This window comes from Xyrauchen texanus, chromosome 40 (genome assembly GCF_025860055.1).
Source record: "Xyrauchen texanus isolate HMW12.3.18 chromosome 40, RBS_HiC_50CHRs, whole genome shotgun sequence".
Lineage (NCBI taxonomy): Eukaryota > Metazoa > Chordata > Actinopteri > Cypriniformes > Catostomidae > Xyrauchen > Xyrauchen texanus.
Genome location: NC_068315.1, coordinates 276,102 through 291,101, shown reverse-complemented (window position 1 = coordinate 291,101; position 15,000 = coordinate 276,102). Strand labels below are relative to the sequence as shown.

Below are 15,000 nucleotides of genomic sequence, written 5' to 3'. Positions count from 1 at the left end.
AGAGTTGTGTGTGTGTGTGTGTGCGTTTACAGAGTTGTGTGTTTGTGTGTGTGCGTTTACAGAGTTGTGTGTGTGTGTATATGTGTGCGTTTACAGAGTTGTTTGTGTGTGTGTGTATATGTGTGCGTTTACAGAGTTGTGTGTGTGTGTGTGTATATGTGTGCGTTTACAGAGTTGTGTGTGTGTGTATATGTGTGCGTTTACAGAGTTGTGTGTGTGTGTGTATATGTGTGCGTTTACAGAGTTGTTTGTGTGTGTGTGTGTATATGTGTGCGTTTACAGAGTTGTGTGTGTGTGTGTGTATATGTGTGTGTTTACAGAGTTGTGTGTGTGTGTGTGTGTATATGTGTGCGTTTACAGAGTTGTGTGTGTGTGTGTGTATATGTGTGCGTTTACAGAGTTGTGTGTGTGTGTGTGTGTGCGTTTACAGAGTTGTGTGTGTGTGTGGAACACAGCAACAGTTCTCAGGGTAAACTCGTTCCTATAGATCTGTTTAGTTTGTGTTTGTGGTGAACAGTCGGTCTGTGTAATAGATGTAATTGTCTCATTGTTAGAGGACACAGGGTTCACACAGTTCACTGCTGTTTCTTTGACATAAGTGGTTTGACCTTTACAGAACTGATCATGTGAACATATGCAAATATTCATGTTGTTCCAGACCGTCTCAGAAAAGCCATTACTCATCACATTTCTATATTCTGCTCTTTTATTATATCTGTACGGTTGTTTTGAGATGTCACTCACACACAGCTGATGATGTTCTGTAGAGTTTAACCAGCTGAAGGTCCTTTCATAAACGCTCTCACGACCCTCGTGCGATTGTACGTGCAGCTTGTGTCTCGCTCTGTGAACTAGGTCACATAATAGATGTGGCAAGTGGAAGTTCCCATCTTGAATCACACAGTAAAGAGATGAGTGTACTGATCTTAAGTTACAGATGGTTTGATCCTTTCACGGCTAGTTCCCATCAGAACCATCTGCGATCGCTCCCTGTTTGTAGCATTCCCTATGAAGCGAATTAATAATGCCAGCCAAACCAGTCTCGTTTATTGAAGCCAAGTTCTATTCGTGGTTTTATGGAGAAATGACACATTTTATGGAGATACAAAAGCAATATTAACATAATATATCGTAATCGGGGTGGAAGGTAACCACAGCTAACGGTGGTCAAATGGATGCAAACAGTTTTGAATAATGATAAAGAAACATGAACTCGTCAGCATCCGTCCTAGAGCACTTCTCGTAGGGGTGTAACACCGGTGTCCTGGCTAAATTACCCGCATTGGCCCATCTCAATTATAGCCTCTTAATAATCCCCAACCACTAATCGGCTGTATCACTCTACTCACTCCTCTCCACCAATAGCTGGTGTGTGATTGGCGTACGGGCGCACTGTCAATCATCCATGATGCTGCACACTGGTGGAGGTTCAGGAGAGTCCCCTGTTCAGTCAGAAAAGCACTATATAAATGTAACATCCACCCATCCATCCACCCATCCATCCATCAATCCATCCATCTATCAATCATCCACCCACCCATCCATCTATCAATCATCCACCCATCCATCCACCCATCCATCAATCTATCAATCATCCACCCACCCATCCATCTATCAATCATCCACCCACCCACCCATCCATCTATCAATCATCCACCCATCCATCCATCTATCAATCATCCACCCACCCACCCATCCATCTATCAATCATCCACCCACCCACCCATCCATCTATCAATCATCCACCCATCCATCCATCTATCAATCATCCACCCACCCACCCATCCATCTATCAATCATCCACCCACCCACCCATCCATCTATCAATCATCCACCCATCCATCCATCTATCAATCATCCACCCATCCATCCATCCATCCAGCCATTCATCCATCCATCCATCTATCAATCATCCACCCACCCATCCAGCCATTCAACCATCCATCCACCCATCATCCATCTATCAATCATCCACCCACCCATCCAGCCATTCAACCATCCACCCATCCATCCAGCCATTCAACCATCCACCCATCCATCCACCCATCATCCATCTATCAATCATCCACCCATCCAGCCATTCAACCATCCACCCATCCATCCAGCCATTCAACCATCCACCCATCCACCCACCCACCCACCTATCTATCAATCATCCACCCACCCACCCACCCATCCATCCAGTCAACCATCCACCCATCTACCAATCATCCACCCATCCATCCACCCACCCACCCATCCATTCAACCATCCACCCATCCATCTATCAATCATCCACCCACCCATCCATCCACCCACCCATCTATCAATCAGCCACCCACCCATCCATCCACCCACCCACCCATCCATTCAACCATCCACCCGTCCATCTATCAATCATCCACCCACCCATCCATCCACCCACCCACCCTTCCTTCTATCAATCATCCACCCACCCATCCAGCCATTCAACCATCCATCCATCCAGCCATTCATCCATCCATCTATCAATCATCCACCCACCCATCCATCCACCCACCCACCCATCTATCAATCATCCACCCACCCATCCACCCACCCACCCATCCATTCAACCATCCACCCATCCATCTATCAATCATCCACCCACCCATCCATCTACCCACCCACCCTTCCTTCTATCAATCATCCACCCATCCATCCAGCCATTCAACCATCCATCCATCCAGCCATTCATCCATCCATCCATCCAGCCATTCAACCATCCATCCATCCAGCCATTCAACCATCCATCCAGCCATTCAACCATCCATCCATCCAGCCATTCATCCATCCATCCATCTATCAATCATCCACCCATCCATCCAGCCATTCATCCATCCATCCATCTATCAATCATCCACCCACCCATCCAGCCATTCAACCATCCACCCATCCATCCAGCCATTCAACCATCCACCCATCATCCATCCATCCATCCATCTATCAATCATCCACCCATCCATCCAGCCATTCAACCATCCACCCATCATCCATCCATCTATCAATCATCCACCCACCCATCCATCCACCCACCCATCTATCAATCATCCACCCACCCATCCAGCCATTCAACCATCCACCCATCCATCCAGCCATTCAACCATCCACCCATCATCCATCCATCCATCCATCTATCAATCATCCACCCACCCAACCATCCATTCAACCATCCACCCATCCATCCATCTATCAATCATCCACCCACCCATCCATCCACCCACCCACCCATCCATTCAACCATCCACCCATCCATCTATCAATCATCCACCCACCCATCCATCCACCCACCCACCCACCCACCCTTCCTTCTATCAATCATCCACCCACCCATCCAGCCATTCAACCATCCATCCAGCCATTCATCCATCCACCCATCCAGCCATTCAACCATCCATCCATCCAGCCATTCATCCATCCATCCATCTATCAATCATCCACCCATCCATCCACCCACCCACCCACCCATCTATCAATCATCCACCTATCTATCAATCATCCACCCACCCACCCATCCATTCAACCATCCACCCATCTATCTATCAATCATCCACCCACCCACCCTTCCTTCTATCAATCATCCACCCACCCATCCAGCCATTCAACCATCCATCCATCCAGCCATTCATCCATCCATCCATCCAGCCATTCAACCATCCATCCAGCCATTCATCCATCCATCCATCTATCAATCATCCACCCATCCATCCAGCCATTCAACCATCCATCCAGCCATTCATCCATCCATCCATCAATCATCCACCCACCCATCCAGCCATTCAACCATCCACCCATCCATCCAGCCATTCAACCATCCACCCATCATCCACCCATCCATCCATCTATCAATCATCCACCCACCCATCCATCCACCCACCCATCTATCAATCATCCACCCACCCATCCATCCACCCAGCCACCCATCCATTCAACCATCCACCCATCTACCAATCATCCACCCATCCATCCATACACCCACCCACCCATCCATTCAGCCATCCACCCATCCATCCATCCATCCACCCATCTATCAATCATCCACCCACCCATCTATCAATCATCCACCCACCCATCTATCAATCATCCACCCACCCACCCATCTATCAATCATCCACCCACCCATCCATCCACCCACCCACCCACCCACCCATCTATCAATCATCCACCCACCCATCCATCCATCCATCCACCCATCCATCCACCCACCTAAAAGACAAACCTGCAGAACCAAGATGAGTAAATAAGTGGGCAGCCGCTGTTGCACCCCATTCGCGACGCACCAAGTTTAAATATGCAGAATTGGGAATGAGATTTGAGAGCTGTGGTGAAGGGGAAGATTGCAGCACAAGTGTACATCTTCAGACCCTTTATAAGAGTTGTGTTTGGAGCTCGAGGACCCCTGACCACTGTCTGCTTTCAGCAGTTTTACCCACAGTCAAACGGATTGAGAATGATGTGAGGGAGAATAAATGAATGTCATGAGTTGATAAGGAGATGTCTTTATGTTCGGTCTGAATGTGAGGCCTGCAGATCTCTGTCCAACCCATGAATGTTGTCTTTGTGCATGCCGGTGCCTCTGCAAATGTGGCTTATTGCCTGGTAACAATTTAACCAGCGGTCTGTTAAACGGCCCATTTCCACATGAACTCACATAAACTCTGGTGTTTATTGTAGCTACATGTTTGTGAGCAGTCGCAGGTATGGAGGCGAGTGAATGTGATGAAGAGACATTTAAGATGCACAGGCTCGCAGACTCTTTGTGTTTATGTTAAGTGGTTGGGCAGCTGCGTCTCATTAAAGCATTTGGGGAACATTCTTGTCACGGGGTCCTTTACGCTACTATTGTGTGACCTAACCAAATCGGTTGCATATGAACGCACTCGCAGCAGCACCGCGCTGGTTCACGGCCTATAAACGTGAGTTTTAAAGAGTTGACCTTCATTTTGACATGTGATGTTGCCACAGAGTTCTCTGACCTCATAAACAGCCCACGGACGCGCCTCTCGCGCTCGTTGAGTTTGGCCCTGAATCATGAAGCGGCGTCAGCTTGCGGCGAGCTCGTATGACTAATTGATTCGCTGCGAACCCTCACCGTGAGCAGCGGCGGGCAGGTGCTAAATGGAGAGCTGCGGTTTTTGGAGTTTTCTATTCATGCTCGTGGTTCTCTGGGCACGTCGGGGAGGGGTTTGTAACGTTAGTCTTCAAGGGTGTGTTCACAGCATTCAACATGACCAAAATCACCCAAAACACCCTCGAAAAGGGGCCGACCCATTCAGCCCTGGAGGTTCTCCTTCAGCTGCCCGTCATCATTCATCTCTCGAGTCTCCGGGTTTAATTTCAGCTCATGTGTGTCATGGACATCAGAGTCTCTCTTGTGCTTTCATGACCTCTAATCCTTGAGATCGGACGATCTAACGTCATCTTCTGTCTGTTTTTAGGGTTTTTTATTGACAGAATAACTTCTGGTAACAGGCCAAAAATCAGAAATCAGTCATTTATTAATCCTCATTTTGTTCCAGATCTGCGTGACTTTCTTTTTTCTGTGAAACACGAAACAAGATGTTTAATGGAATGTCCTCGCTGCTCTTTTCCACACAGTGAAAGCGAATGGGAGCTGACACTGGAGATCACAAACGCAGCATTAAACTTAAAAGGGCCGGATATCCGTATACATTGATTCAACTCAGATTAACTTTTAGGTTTAATTCAGTTATAATTATTATCTTCAGATATCAGAAATCTCAGTATCGTCCGATGCCGATCCGATACTAGTGCTCCTAACCTCTAACTACACATTATTTCAATGTAAATGTATCGATTATTATAAATAGTAAACAAATGATAATAATAATAATAAATAAGAAGAATAAATTGTTATTATTTTTATTATTATTGACTTTTAATTTTAAATACAACAGTAATATATTTAAAGTGTGCACTTTTTAAACCCTCGTGCTTTTATTTTGACATTTTGAATTCTCCGGGACGTCCTGTATGTGTCTGTTTGTAGTTTACAGTAGATTAATTCACTTCTTATTTAAATTCTGGTAAAATGCTCCTCCGGTGCCATTCTAAATACATATTATAAATGAACTGAACTATTGAGCATTACGGCTGAAATGATTACTCAACATTATCATCAACGTCGACAATAAATAAATTGATGACAAAAATCTTTGTTGTCAAATAGTCGTCTGATTTGATTAACACAAGATGAGATGTTTAATGATGACGCGTGAGATCAGCACTTCAGCTCACAGTCCAGACGCACTCCAAACTTTCCACACAGATTCAGCTGATGTAGATCGCAGATTATTATAATACAAACATGCTAAATAAGTAAAAACAGAAGCAGTGTCGTCGTGAAATAAAGCGCAACCATACCTGCTGTAGCAAAACTTGTCTGTCAGAGCGTCTAAAGAGGAAACGCTGCGCCATTATATCCTGTATTTAATGCATCCTTTATAAAAGTTAATATAATAAGGAAGCGGCCTGTATAAATAAGCACAAACTCCGAAACTGGCATTTGTGTGCGGTAGCTTATATGAGTCGCGAGAGAGTTTCAAACTTCTCCCGGCTGATACACTGTCCCGCGCGTAGACCCTCGTCGCTGGCAGGTAGAGGCTTCTAGCTGGCGTGTAGACGCTCGTCGCTGGCGTGTAGACGCTCGTCGCTGGCGTGTAGACGCTCGTCGCTGGCGTGTAGGCGGCTAGTACGCTAGCGGTAGAGGCTCGGTAAACTGCTGGGTAGAGGCTCGTCGCTTGCGGGTAGAGGCTCCTCACTGGCGGGTAGAGGCTCGTCGCTGGCGGGTAGACGCTCCTCGCTGGCGGGTAGAGGCTCCTCGCTGGGGGGTATACGCTCATCGCTGACGCGGAGGCTCTCGTCACTGGCGCGGAGACGCTCATTGTGCGGTCACAACCGCTTAAATGAGTCGCGAGAGAGTTTCAAACTTCTCTCGGCTGATACACTGTCCCGCGCGGAGACGCTCATCGCTGACACGTTTAATACAACCTTATAACTCAGGCACAAGCTGAAAAATCGGTTAAGAGCTGACGATTAACCTTTGCAATAATAGTCGAATAATCGTTCTAATAACCGTTGGATTAATCGATTATCAAAATAATCGTTAGTTGCTGCCCTATTGAGCATCTACATCTGAGATGTTCGTGAGTAGCGCTCAAATATCGCGCATCGCTGTGAAGGATAAAAATAGCCACGAGTTCATCACCAGCCTGTGCGCGAGCTAGTGTCAATAGAGCAGCGCTATTCACTAACATGCTAGCACTAACACGCTAGCGCTGCGCATGTTATATATTTACTGTTCACAGAGCTGTCGCACGTCTTCAAGTGGCTTTGAATAAAATGCACAAGTCATATGAACTACTTTAATGGTGTTTTTATGGTTCTTTTATGTAATTTTTGGAGCTTGAGAGTAACAAACATGACTAGAACACAGTATCGGATTTGAAATCACTTCGTTAATTGAGCGAGGGATGTTTCTGTTGACAGATGCTCATCCCTTGATTTTGACAGAGGGAGCGAGCCTACTCAGATGTATGCTTCAGGCAGTTCCATATCCCACAATGCAACTGGATTGTGACATAACAGCAGATTGCGCTTCATCAACCTCACCCCCTCTTAACTCTAATATATGATGAAAGAGAAATTGTTTATCACACAGATATAGCCAATGTGTTCGTTGTTTACACTAATCACCACCACGAGGAGGTTACTCCATGTGACTCTACCCTCCCTAGCAACCGTGCCAATTTGGTTGCTAAGGAGACCTGACTGGAGTCTCTCAGCATGCCCTGGATTCAAACTCACGACTCCAGGTGTGATAGTCAGCGTCAATACTCGCTGAGATACCCAGACCCTCCCTAGCAACCGGGCCAATTTGGTTGCTAAGGAGACCTGGCTGGAGTCACTCAGCACGCCCTGGATTCAAACTCGCGACTCCAGGTGTGATAGTCAGCGTCAATACTCGCTGAAATACTCAGACCACAGTACATTACAGTCCTGACCCTAAAACACCGCGTGTATGAAATATGATACTCATACATTTGACCGCTCCTGTCTCAATCTCTGTTCAAGCTGAAATGCCCAAAAAAAAAAATAATATTGTAAGTTTCACATGTTTATTTTCAAATTAGCAAAGAAATGCAATAAAGAGCTGGACCCGTTTGTGTGTAGCCTACATCACGGTGCGCTCTTTATAGTGAACAGAGATGTGATGCTTCAGAGGGGGTTTACGCGTCTGGGTTGGTGGTCCAATTATCAGCACTCCAGAGATGCTCTTCAACGGCTCTGGAATGTCCGAGGGTTCTCCATGACTGGAGCGGGAATGTGATGGATTTGATGAAGGTCTTCAAAGACCTAAACTTGTCCATAAACTCTCCCTCCTCCAGCTGCTGAGATGAACTCAAGATGGTGGGTTACAGACGGGTCAGATCTCCTCAACACACAACATCACAGATGTTCACATGTAAGCTTGTGTATCTCCGAGACTTCACGGTGGGCTCTTTGGCCCTGGGCAGGTAAACGAGCACCTATCAATGCCCTGTATTTGTCTAGCAACCACTCAACAGCCTAACGGTGCCCTAGCAACCACATAGCAATGCCCAGGTGACCACCCACAAACATGGCACGAGCACTTTTCATCTGACAATGTAGTATGAAGTTCTTGAGGGTTGCAGAAGACGTTGAGCTATCGAGACTGATGATGTTGGATTATTGTAAGCTCAAGACTCACATCTGGCTCTGATCTGCTCTTTGAGAGTTACTCCAGGAATGGGTGAGCTTGTGTTTTGATAACCGTGAGGTCACTGTTATTTTCAGCTCGTCCTGCAGGAAGAGATCACATGACCTGACCTCCGGACACAAGTCTGCTTAAAGAGACGTTCTCTCTTATCTTTGAAAGCATATTGTAATGTGCGGTGAACGCGGTTGTGTTATTCAAAGTAGCATAAGCATTTACAGCAAGACATATAAATGTGTGTTTTATATGAGCTGATGTACAAACCCTCTTCATCCGATCGTCTCTTGTTGTGTCAAGGGTCCAGACGTCTCATGTGGGTCGGGTCAGTACTACACCTGAGCATGAGCTTCACCAGAACTCTCCTGCACTGGAATGGACTGTGGCAAACATGTGTGTTGCCATGGTGATTATTCACACTAAAACACTGGACAAGAAGCCCGTCGATGATGTAACATCCCAAGAGTCTCTGCAGCTGGTAAGAAAGCAGCATGTCAATATTAATGCTTTACTTTCTTAGGACACTGTCCTGGTTTAAGTGGGAAGGATTCATCAGAAAAAGCATGGGACCCACTTTGTATTGTTCAAACGCCACATTCATGTTGACTTTAGGGTGTTGATATATTAAGCAAAATGTTCCACACAAATTATTTGTTTGACAGGCTTGAACGCATATGATTGATCAGATCTGTCAGACACTCATTCAGGAGCAGTGTGCACTCTTGCTAGCATGCTAGCATTTGTTTGTGGTTGACATGATGTGCACACGGTGTTTGGGTTTCCTGTCACGGGTGTCTGTTGTTCAGGGGGTCTTGGTTCTGGATGCTCCTCTGATCTGTCTGTGTGTTTTTGCAGCACGAGCCGCCAATCATGAGTCAGGGGACGGCCCTCTTCTCCTGCGGAATCATGGGTAAGTGTCTTTTACCCTCCACCCCTCATAGTGTGCATAGACAGATTCTACTCAATCATTGATGTTTCGTCTCTGTTTGACATGGAATAACTGATTGGATAAATATAGGGGTCACAGGAATGGTGAAAATCGAATTTCATGGTATGAGTAATTTTATATTGTCCTATCGGTGTGGATCACAATCAGAGTGGTGTAATCTGATTACAAAATAATAGGTTAATGTAATATACTTTGTAGTTCAAAAGTAGCGTAACACATTACTGCTACATTTTAAATTATTGTAATCAGATTACATTTTTAATTATTGTAATCGGATTACATTTTAAATTATTATAATAGTTTACATGTTCAATTATTGTAATCAGATTACATGTTAAATTATTGTAATCAGATTACATGTTAAATTATTTTAATCAGGTTACATGTTAATTTATTGTAATCAGATTACTACAATCAGATTACATTTTAAATTATTGTAATCAGATTACATGTTAAATTATTGTAATCAGATTACTGTAATCAGGTCACATGTTAAATTATTGTAATCAGATTACATGTTAAATTATTTAATCAGGTTACATGTTAAATTATTGTAATCAGATTACATTCTTAATTATTGTAATCAGATTACAGTTACTGACCTTTTAAATAATTGAATTCAGGGTTCCCACGTGTCCTGTAAAACCTGGAATGCCTGTCAAGGAATTTGAAAAATACCGAAATGTCCTGGAAAATAATTATTTGTCCTGGAAAATGTTTTTGTGTAATAAAACGGTTGACTGTCACAAGCAATGTACAAAAACATAGTGGATCAGGACTTGGAGTAGGAGTCAAAAACCCAAATTCAAATAGTTTTGTGACTGCCGGCGGCTGCGCATTGTGAAACAATGTCAATGGATAAGGGTGCATACGCCCTCGTTATTGATTACAGCAGCGGCCAATCGTGTGCTTGGCAATCAGTACGACCCAGCTTGATTGGTTACAGCTACGGCCAATTGCGTGCTTGGTGAGCGCACCGTGAGAAGCGGCACTCGTGAATCTTCTCATTCATAAACAAACTGAAGGACCTGGTACATTTGCCGACCGACTGAATGAGAGGGGCGTGTTGGTGTTTACTTCAGCACTGGCATGTGAGTCTACCTTGTTCATCACCGAGAGAAAAGGGCGGAAGAGCTATTAATGTGTAAAAGTGACTGACACATCGAGGGGCTGTCACGTGACTTGCGTCAGCGCTGCCGAAAACATTGAAGTCTATGAAGTGACGTGTCAGCACAACCTCTGCTGCAACTTCACACCAAAGTGTTTTTCACTTACGTTTTTGCCTCACACCAATGATGTCATTGAGAATACAAATGGTCTACACTTATATAGCACCTTTTTTAACCTTAGCGGTTACCAAAGCGCTTTACACTGTGACTCATTCACCCATTCACACACACACACCAATGGCGGCAGAGCTGCCATGCAAGGTGCTAGTCAGCGAGTACAAATCTACAATAAATATTTTTTAAACAAATATTGGTTGGTGAGACTTAGACACCACTCTCATCCAAGACACACTGAAGGACCTCCCTGTGAGTTAAGACTCAAACCAGCAGACAGGTCGTGGGCAGCTGTGGCACAGTTGGTAGAGCGGGTCGGCAGCCAATCGCAGGGTTGGCGGTTCGATTCCCAGCCCACATGACTCCACATGCCGAAGTGTCCTTGGGCAAGACACTGAACCCCAAGTTGCTCCCAATGGCAGACTAGAACCTTACATGCAGCTCTGCTGCCATTGGTGTATGAATGGAAGAATGAGACGCAGTGTAAACGCGTTGAGTACCGTTAAGGTTAAAAAGGCGCTATATAAGTGCAGACCATTTACAGGTCCACCAGAATGTGAACAGACGATTTAGATGAAGCTCTTGCTAGTTTCAGAGCTTCAGTAACTTCTGCAAATATTTTCGCTATGAATGTGAGGAGAGAGACTGGTCTGTAGTTTTCTAAAAGTGTAAGATTGAATGTGGATTTCATAAGCAGTGCTGTTACCCAAGCATACTTGAATGTATGTGAGAAGAGATGTGTTAATAATGTGTGCAGATAAGATTGAAGGAGATGGGAAGGAACAGGGTCAAGGGGCAGGTAGTGGGATGACTGGAGAGGAGAGGGATGTAGGAGGTTGGTGTGGAGAACTGACTGCTGATGGTTATTTTGATTGTGAAAAATGTGCCAAAGTCATCAACTGTTAAAGAGGATGTGGGAGGGGGAGGGCAGAGAAGAAAGGTAAAAGTATTGAAGAGTGTGTGAGTGTCGGGGGAATTGTTAATCTTGTTCTGGTAGTAGCTGTTTTAGCAGTGGAGATATTAGCGGAGAAGGAGGAGAGCAGGGACTGATACTCAGGTCAGCCGCTCTTTTCCTCTCGCTCTATGTTCAGGGCGTAGTTCACGTAGAACATCAGATAGCCAGGAGGGTTTAGCACGTGCCGGCCTGGATGAGAGGGGACAGATTCTATCTAGACCAGATGTTAAAGTTGATGAGGTGAGGAGAACTGGCTAGAGGACAGAAGTGAGGATGAGAGCATCGTCATTGATCATTGAGTGATCACTCGTACAGCAGTGGTAGCAGAGCTGCATGTAAGGTGCTAGCCTGCCATTGGGAGCAACTTGGGGTTCAGTGTCTTGCACAAGGACACTTCGGCATGTGGAGTCATGTGGGCCGGGAAGAGGGTAGACCCGCTCTACCACCTGAGCCACAGCCACCGAGGCAAGCAATGTGTGGAAGTCTGCAGCCTGAGGTTTGTCCAGGTGGACGTTGAAATTGCCAAGCACAACGAGTGGGCTACCATGCTCCGGGAAGGATGATAGCAACACATCCAGATAAGCTGGACACACCTTACTATTTAGCACAACAAAGCTAGTTCACGTGGCTAACCGAAACTGAGGGTCGCACGAGATGAGAAACGCGGGAACAAACGGAACTTCAGCACACCGTAAACGAACACTAGTAATGAATTATAAAACAAGTGAACTACTGTTCAACAACACTCTTAAACAATGTGAATCTAACACTATAAACAGCGCAGGGTCCCTAACGGCGCCTTTGGAGCAGATGGGGTAAAGGGCCTTGCTCAAGGGCCCAACAGTGGCATCTTGGTGGTGCTGGGGCTTGAACCCCTGACCTTCTGATCAGTAACCCACAGCCTTGACCACCAAGTCACCACTGCCACCATTTTTTGCATATCCCAAATAGGGGTCAGAGCGCAGGGTCCCTAATGGCACCCCTGGAGCAGATGGGGTAAAGGGCCTTGCTCAAGGGCCCAAAAGTGGCATCTTGGTGGTGCTGGGGCTTGAACCCCTGACATTCTGATCAGATGGTGATACCAAGATGGTGCTGTGGCTTGCCCCCATTTTTGGGTATCCCAACTAGGCTGGGGTCAGAGCACAGGGTCCCTAACCCTAACAGCAGTGACAACCCTGGTTAAACGGGCTTGCTCAAGGGCCCAACAGTGGCATCTTAGTGGTGCTGGGGCTTGAACCCCCGACCTTGTGATCAGTAACCCTGAGCCACACATATCCCATCTAGGCTGGGGTCCCTAACCCTAACGGCGCCTTTGGAGCAGATGGGGTAAAGGGCCTTGCTCAAGGGCCCAACAGTGGCATCATGGCGGTGTTGGGGCTTGAACTCCTGACCTTCTGATCAGTAACCCACAGCCTTGACCACCAAGCCACCACTGCCCCGTAATTAGTTGATTTCATCTTTGGCTTTGTGTTAGCATCGCTCTAGTGTTTTTGTCAAGGGCTGTTGTTCTCCAAAATAACTCCTGTCAGAACACAGAGGTTGTGAAATAATGGTGCAGTTCACAGACCAAAAACAGATCAATAGTGTTTTGTGCTGCCGTTTGCCTGGCACCAGAGCGCCTGCAATGGCACATAACCTCTTGCCCACAGCTGTGTGTGCGGGCTAGTCTGTCTTTTGTGTTGCTGGAAAAATGTCCCTCCATACACAGATGGGCTGCTGCTGTTTTAACCCAGTAAACCCGCTCCTCAAATGTGCTCGAGTTACACACTTTTAGTCCATGTGATGAAGTTAGACAGTAGTTGGTCAGTAGTGTTTGAGATCAGAGTGAGTAACCATAACAAACCCTCAGCACACAGATGTTAGGCATCCTGGCAGCCTGCCATCAAGCTCTATTTCTGACCTCTTTTGTTTCTCATGAGCTGCTGTGTTGTTTATGAAGGTCCACAGACTTCCTGTAAATTCTGCTCATCTGGTTCTCTGGGCTTCCTCTGTCATGTTTCTTTCCTTTAAGAATGAAGTGAAATGCACGAAAGGAACATAAAGGAACGTTTCTGTATACATTTACATTTATTCATTTGGCAGATGCTTTTATCCAAAGCGAGACAGTGGTACGAAAAGTGCCAAAGTTTCACTAGCATCAGAACAGTATTCAATACATATACAAGTGCATTTTTTGCATTTATTTTTAGCTCATGGAAAAGATGTTTTTAGCCGTTTTTTGAAGACAGCATTGAGTCAGCTTCACGGATGGAGTTGGGAAGGTCATTCCACCAACGAGGTACGATGAAGCCGAAAGTCCGGGAAAGTGTTTTGGTGCCTCTTTTGGGGCTTTTCCACTGCACGGTACAACTCGACTCGGCTCGCTTTTTTGGGGTTTTCCACTGTGGATAGTTCCTGGTACCTGATACTTGTTTTAGTACCACCTCGGTCGAGGTTCCAAGCGAGCGAGCCAATACTAAATGTGACGTCAAAACCCTGCAGATCACTGATTGGTCAGGGAGAATCGCCACTAACGGCGTCACTGGATTAACGACACGGGACACCAACCCGCTAGTTTTAAAGTTAGCAACAGCGGTAGCTGTATCATTTGTTCACTTGACTTTCGAATTGTAAAAGAAATGGCTGTGTGCAAAACCACGCCGTGGTCAATAAGCGAGTTTAGATGTTCCTCTCGTTAGCGACAAACAAAGCGATAAAGTCTCTCAGGAAGTGTCTCAGCTGTTGTCCGCACACGTCTGCCACCGGACCGACCAACAGTGCAGGGAAACGTTAAAAAACATAAAAGTGACGACAGAAACATCAAGGAAAAGTGGAAGTGGTTGGACCAAATGGACGCTATCTAGACCGGCGAGCAATGGAAGGAAGAGTGCGCTGGACTCGGTCACGGCGTTGATCCATGATGGAGGATGGGACGTTTTGTTACGTTAACTCGATACTCTGCTTTACAGCTTCACTTTCTTTAGTTGAGCAGCTACTGGAAGCTTCTAAAACAACCAATTTAACTGTTACACTTGTGTAAAATCACCATGAATAACTGCTTTATGCAGCACAATGAGCTAGC

The 15,000-nt window shown here is 45.8% G+C and overlaps 1 protein-coding gene across 2 annotated transcripts in view; it reads left to right on the top strand.

Moving 5' to 3' along the window:
- Nucleotides 1-9,015: 9,015 nt before the first annotated feature.
- LOC127633636 (protein FAM53B-like) overlaps nt 9,016-15,000 on the top strand; it is a 9,564-nt gene continuing 3,579 nt past the window's right edge. The window contains exons 1-2 of one of the 2 annotated variants that reach the window (XM_052112870.1): nt 9,016-9,230; nt 9,608-9,662. In XM_052112870.1, coding sequence (XP_051968830.1) covers nt 9,144-9,230; nt 9,608-9,662 — 142 coding nt within the window. In that variant the 5' untranslated portion in view covers nt 9,016-9,143. The remainder of the gene's footprint in view (nt 9,231-9,607; nt 9,663-15,000) is intronic. The other variant, XM_052112869.1, reaches the window with a different exon arrangement.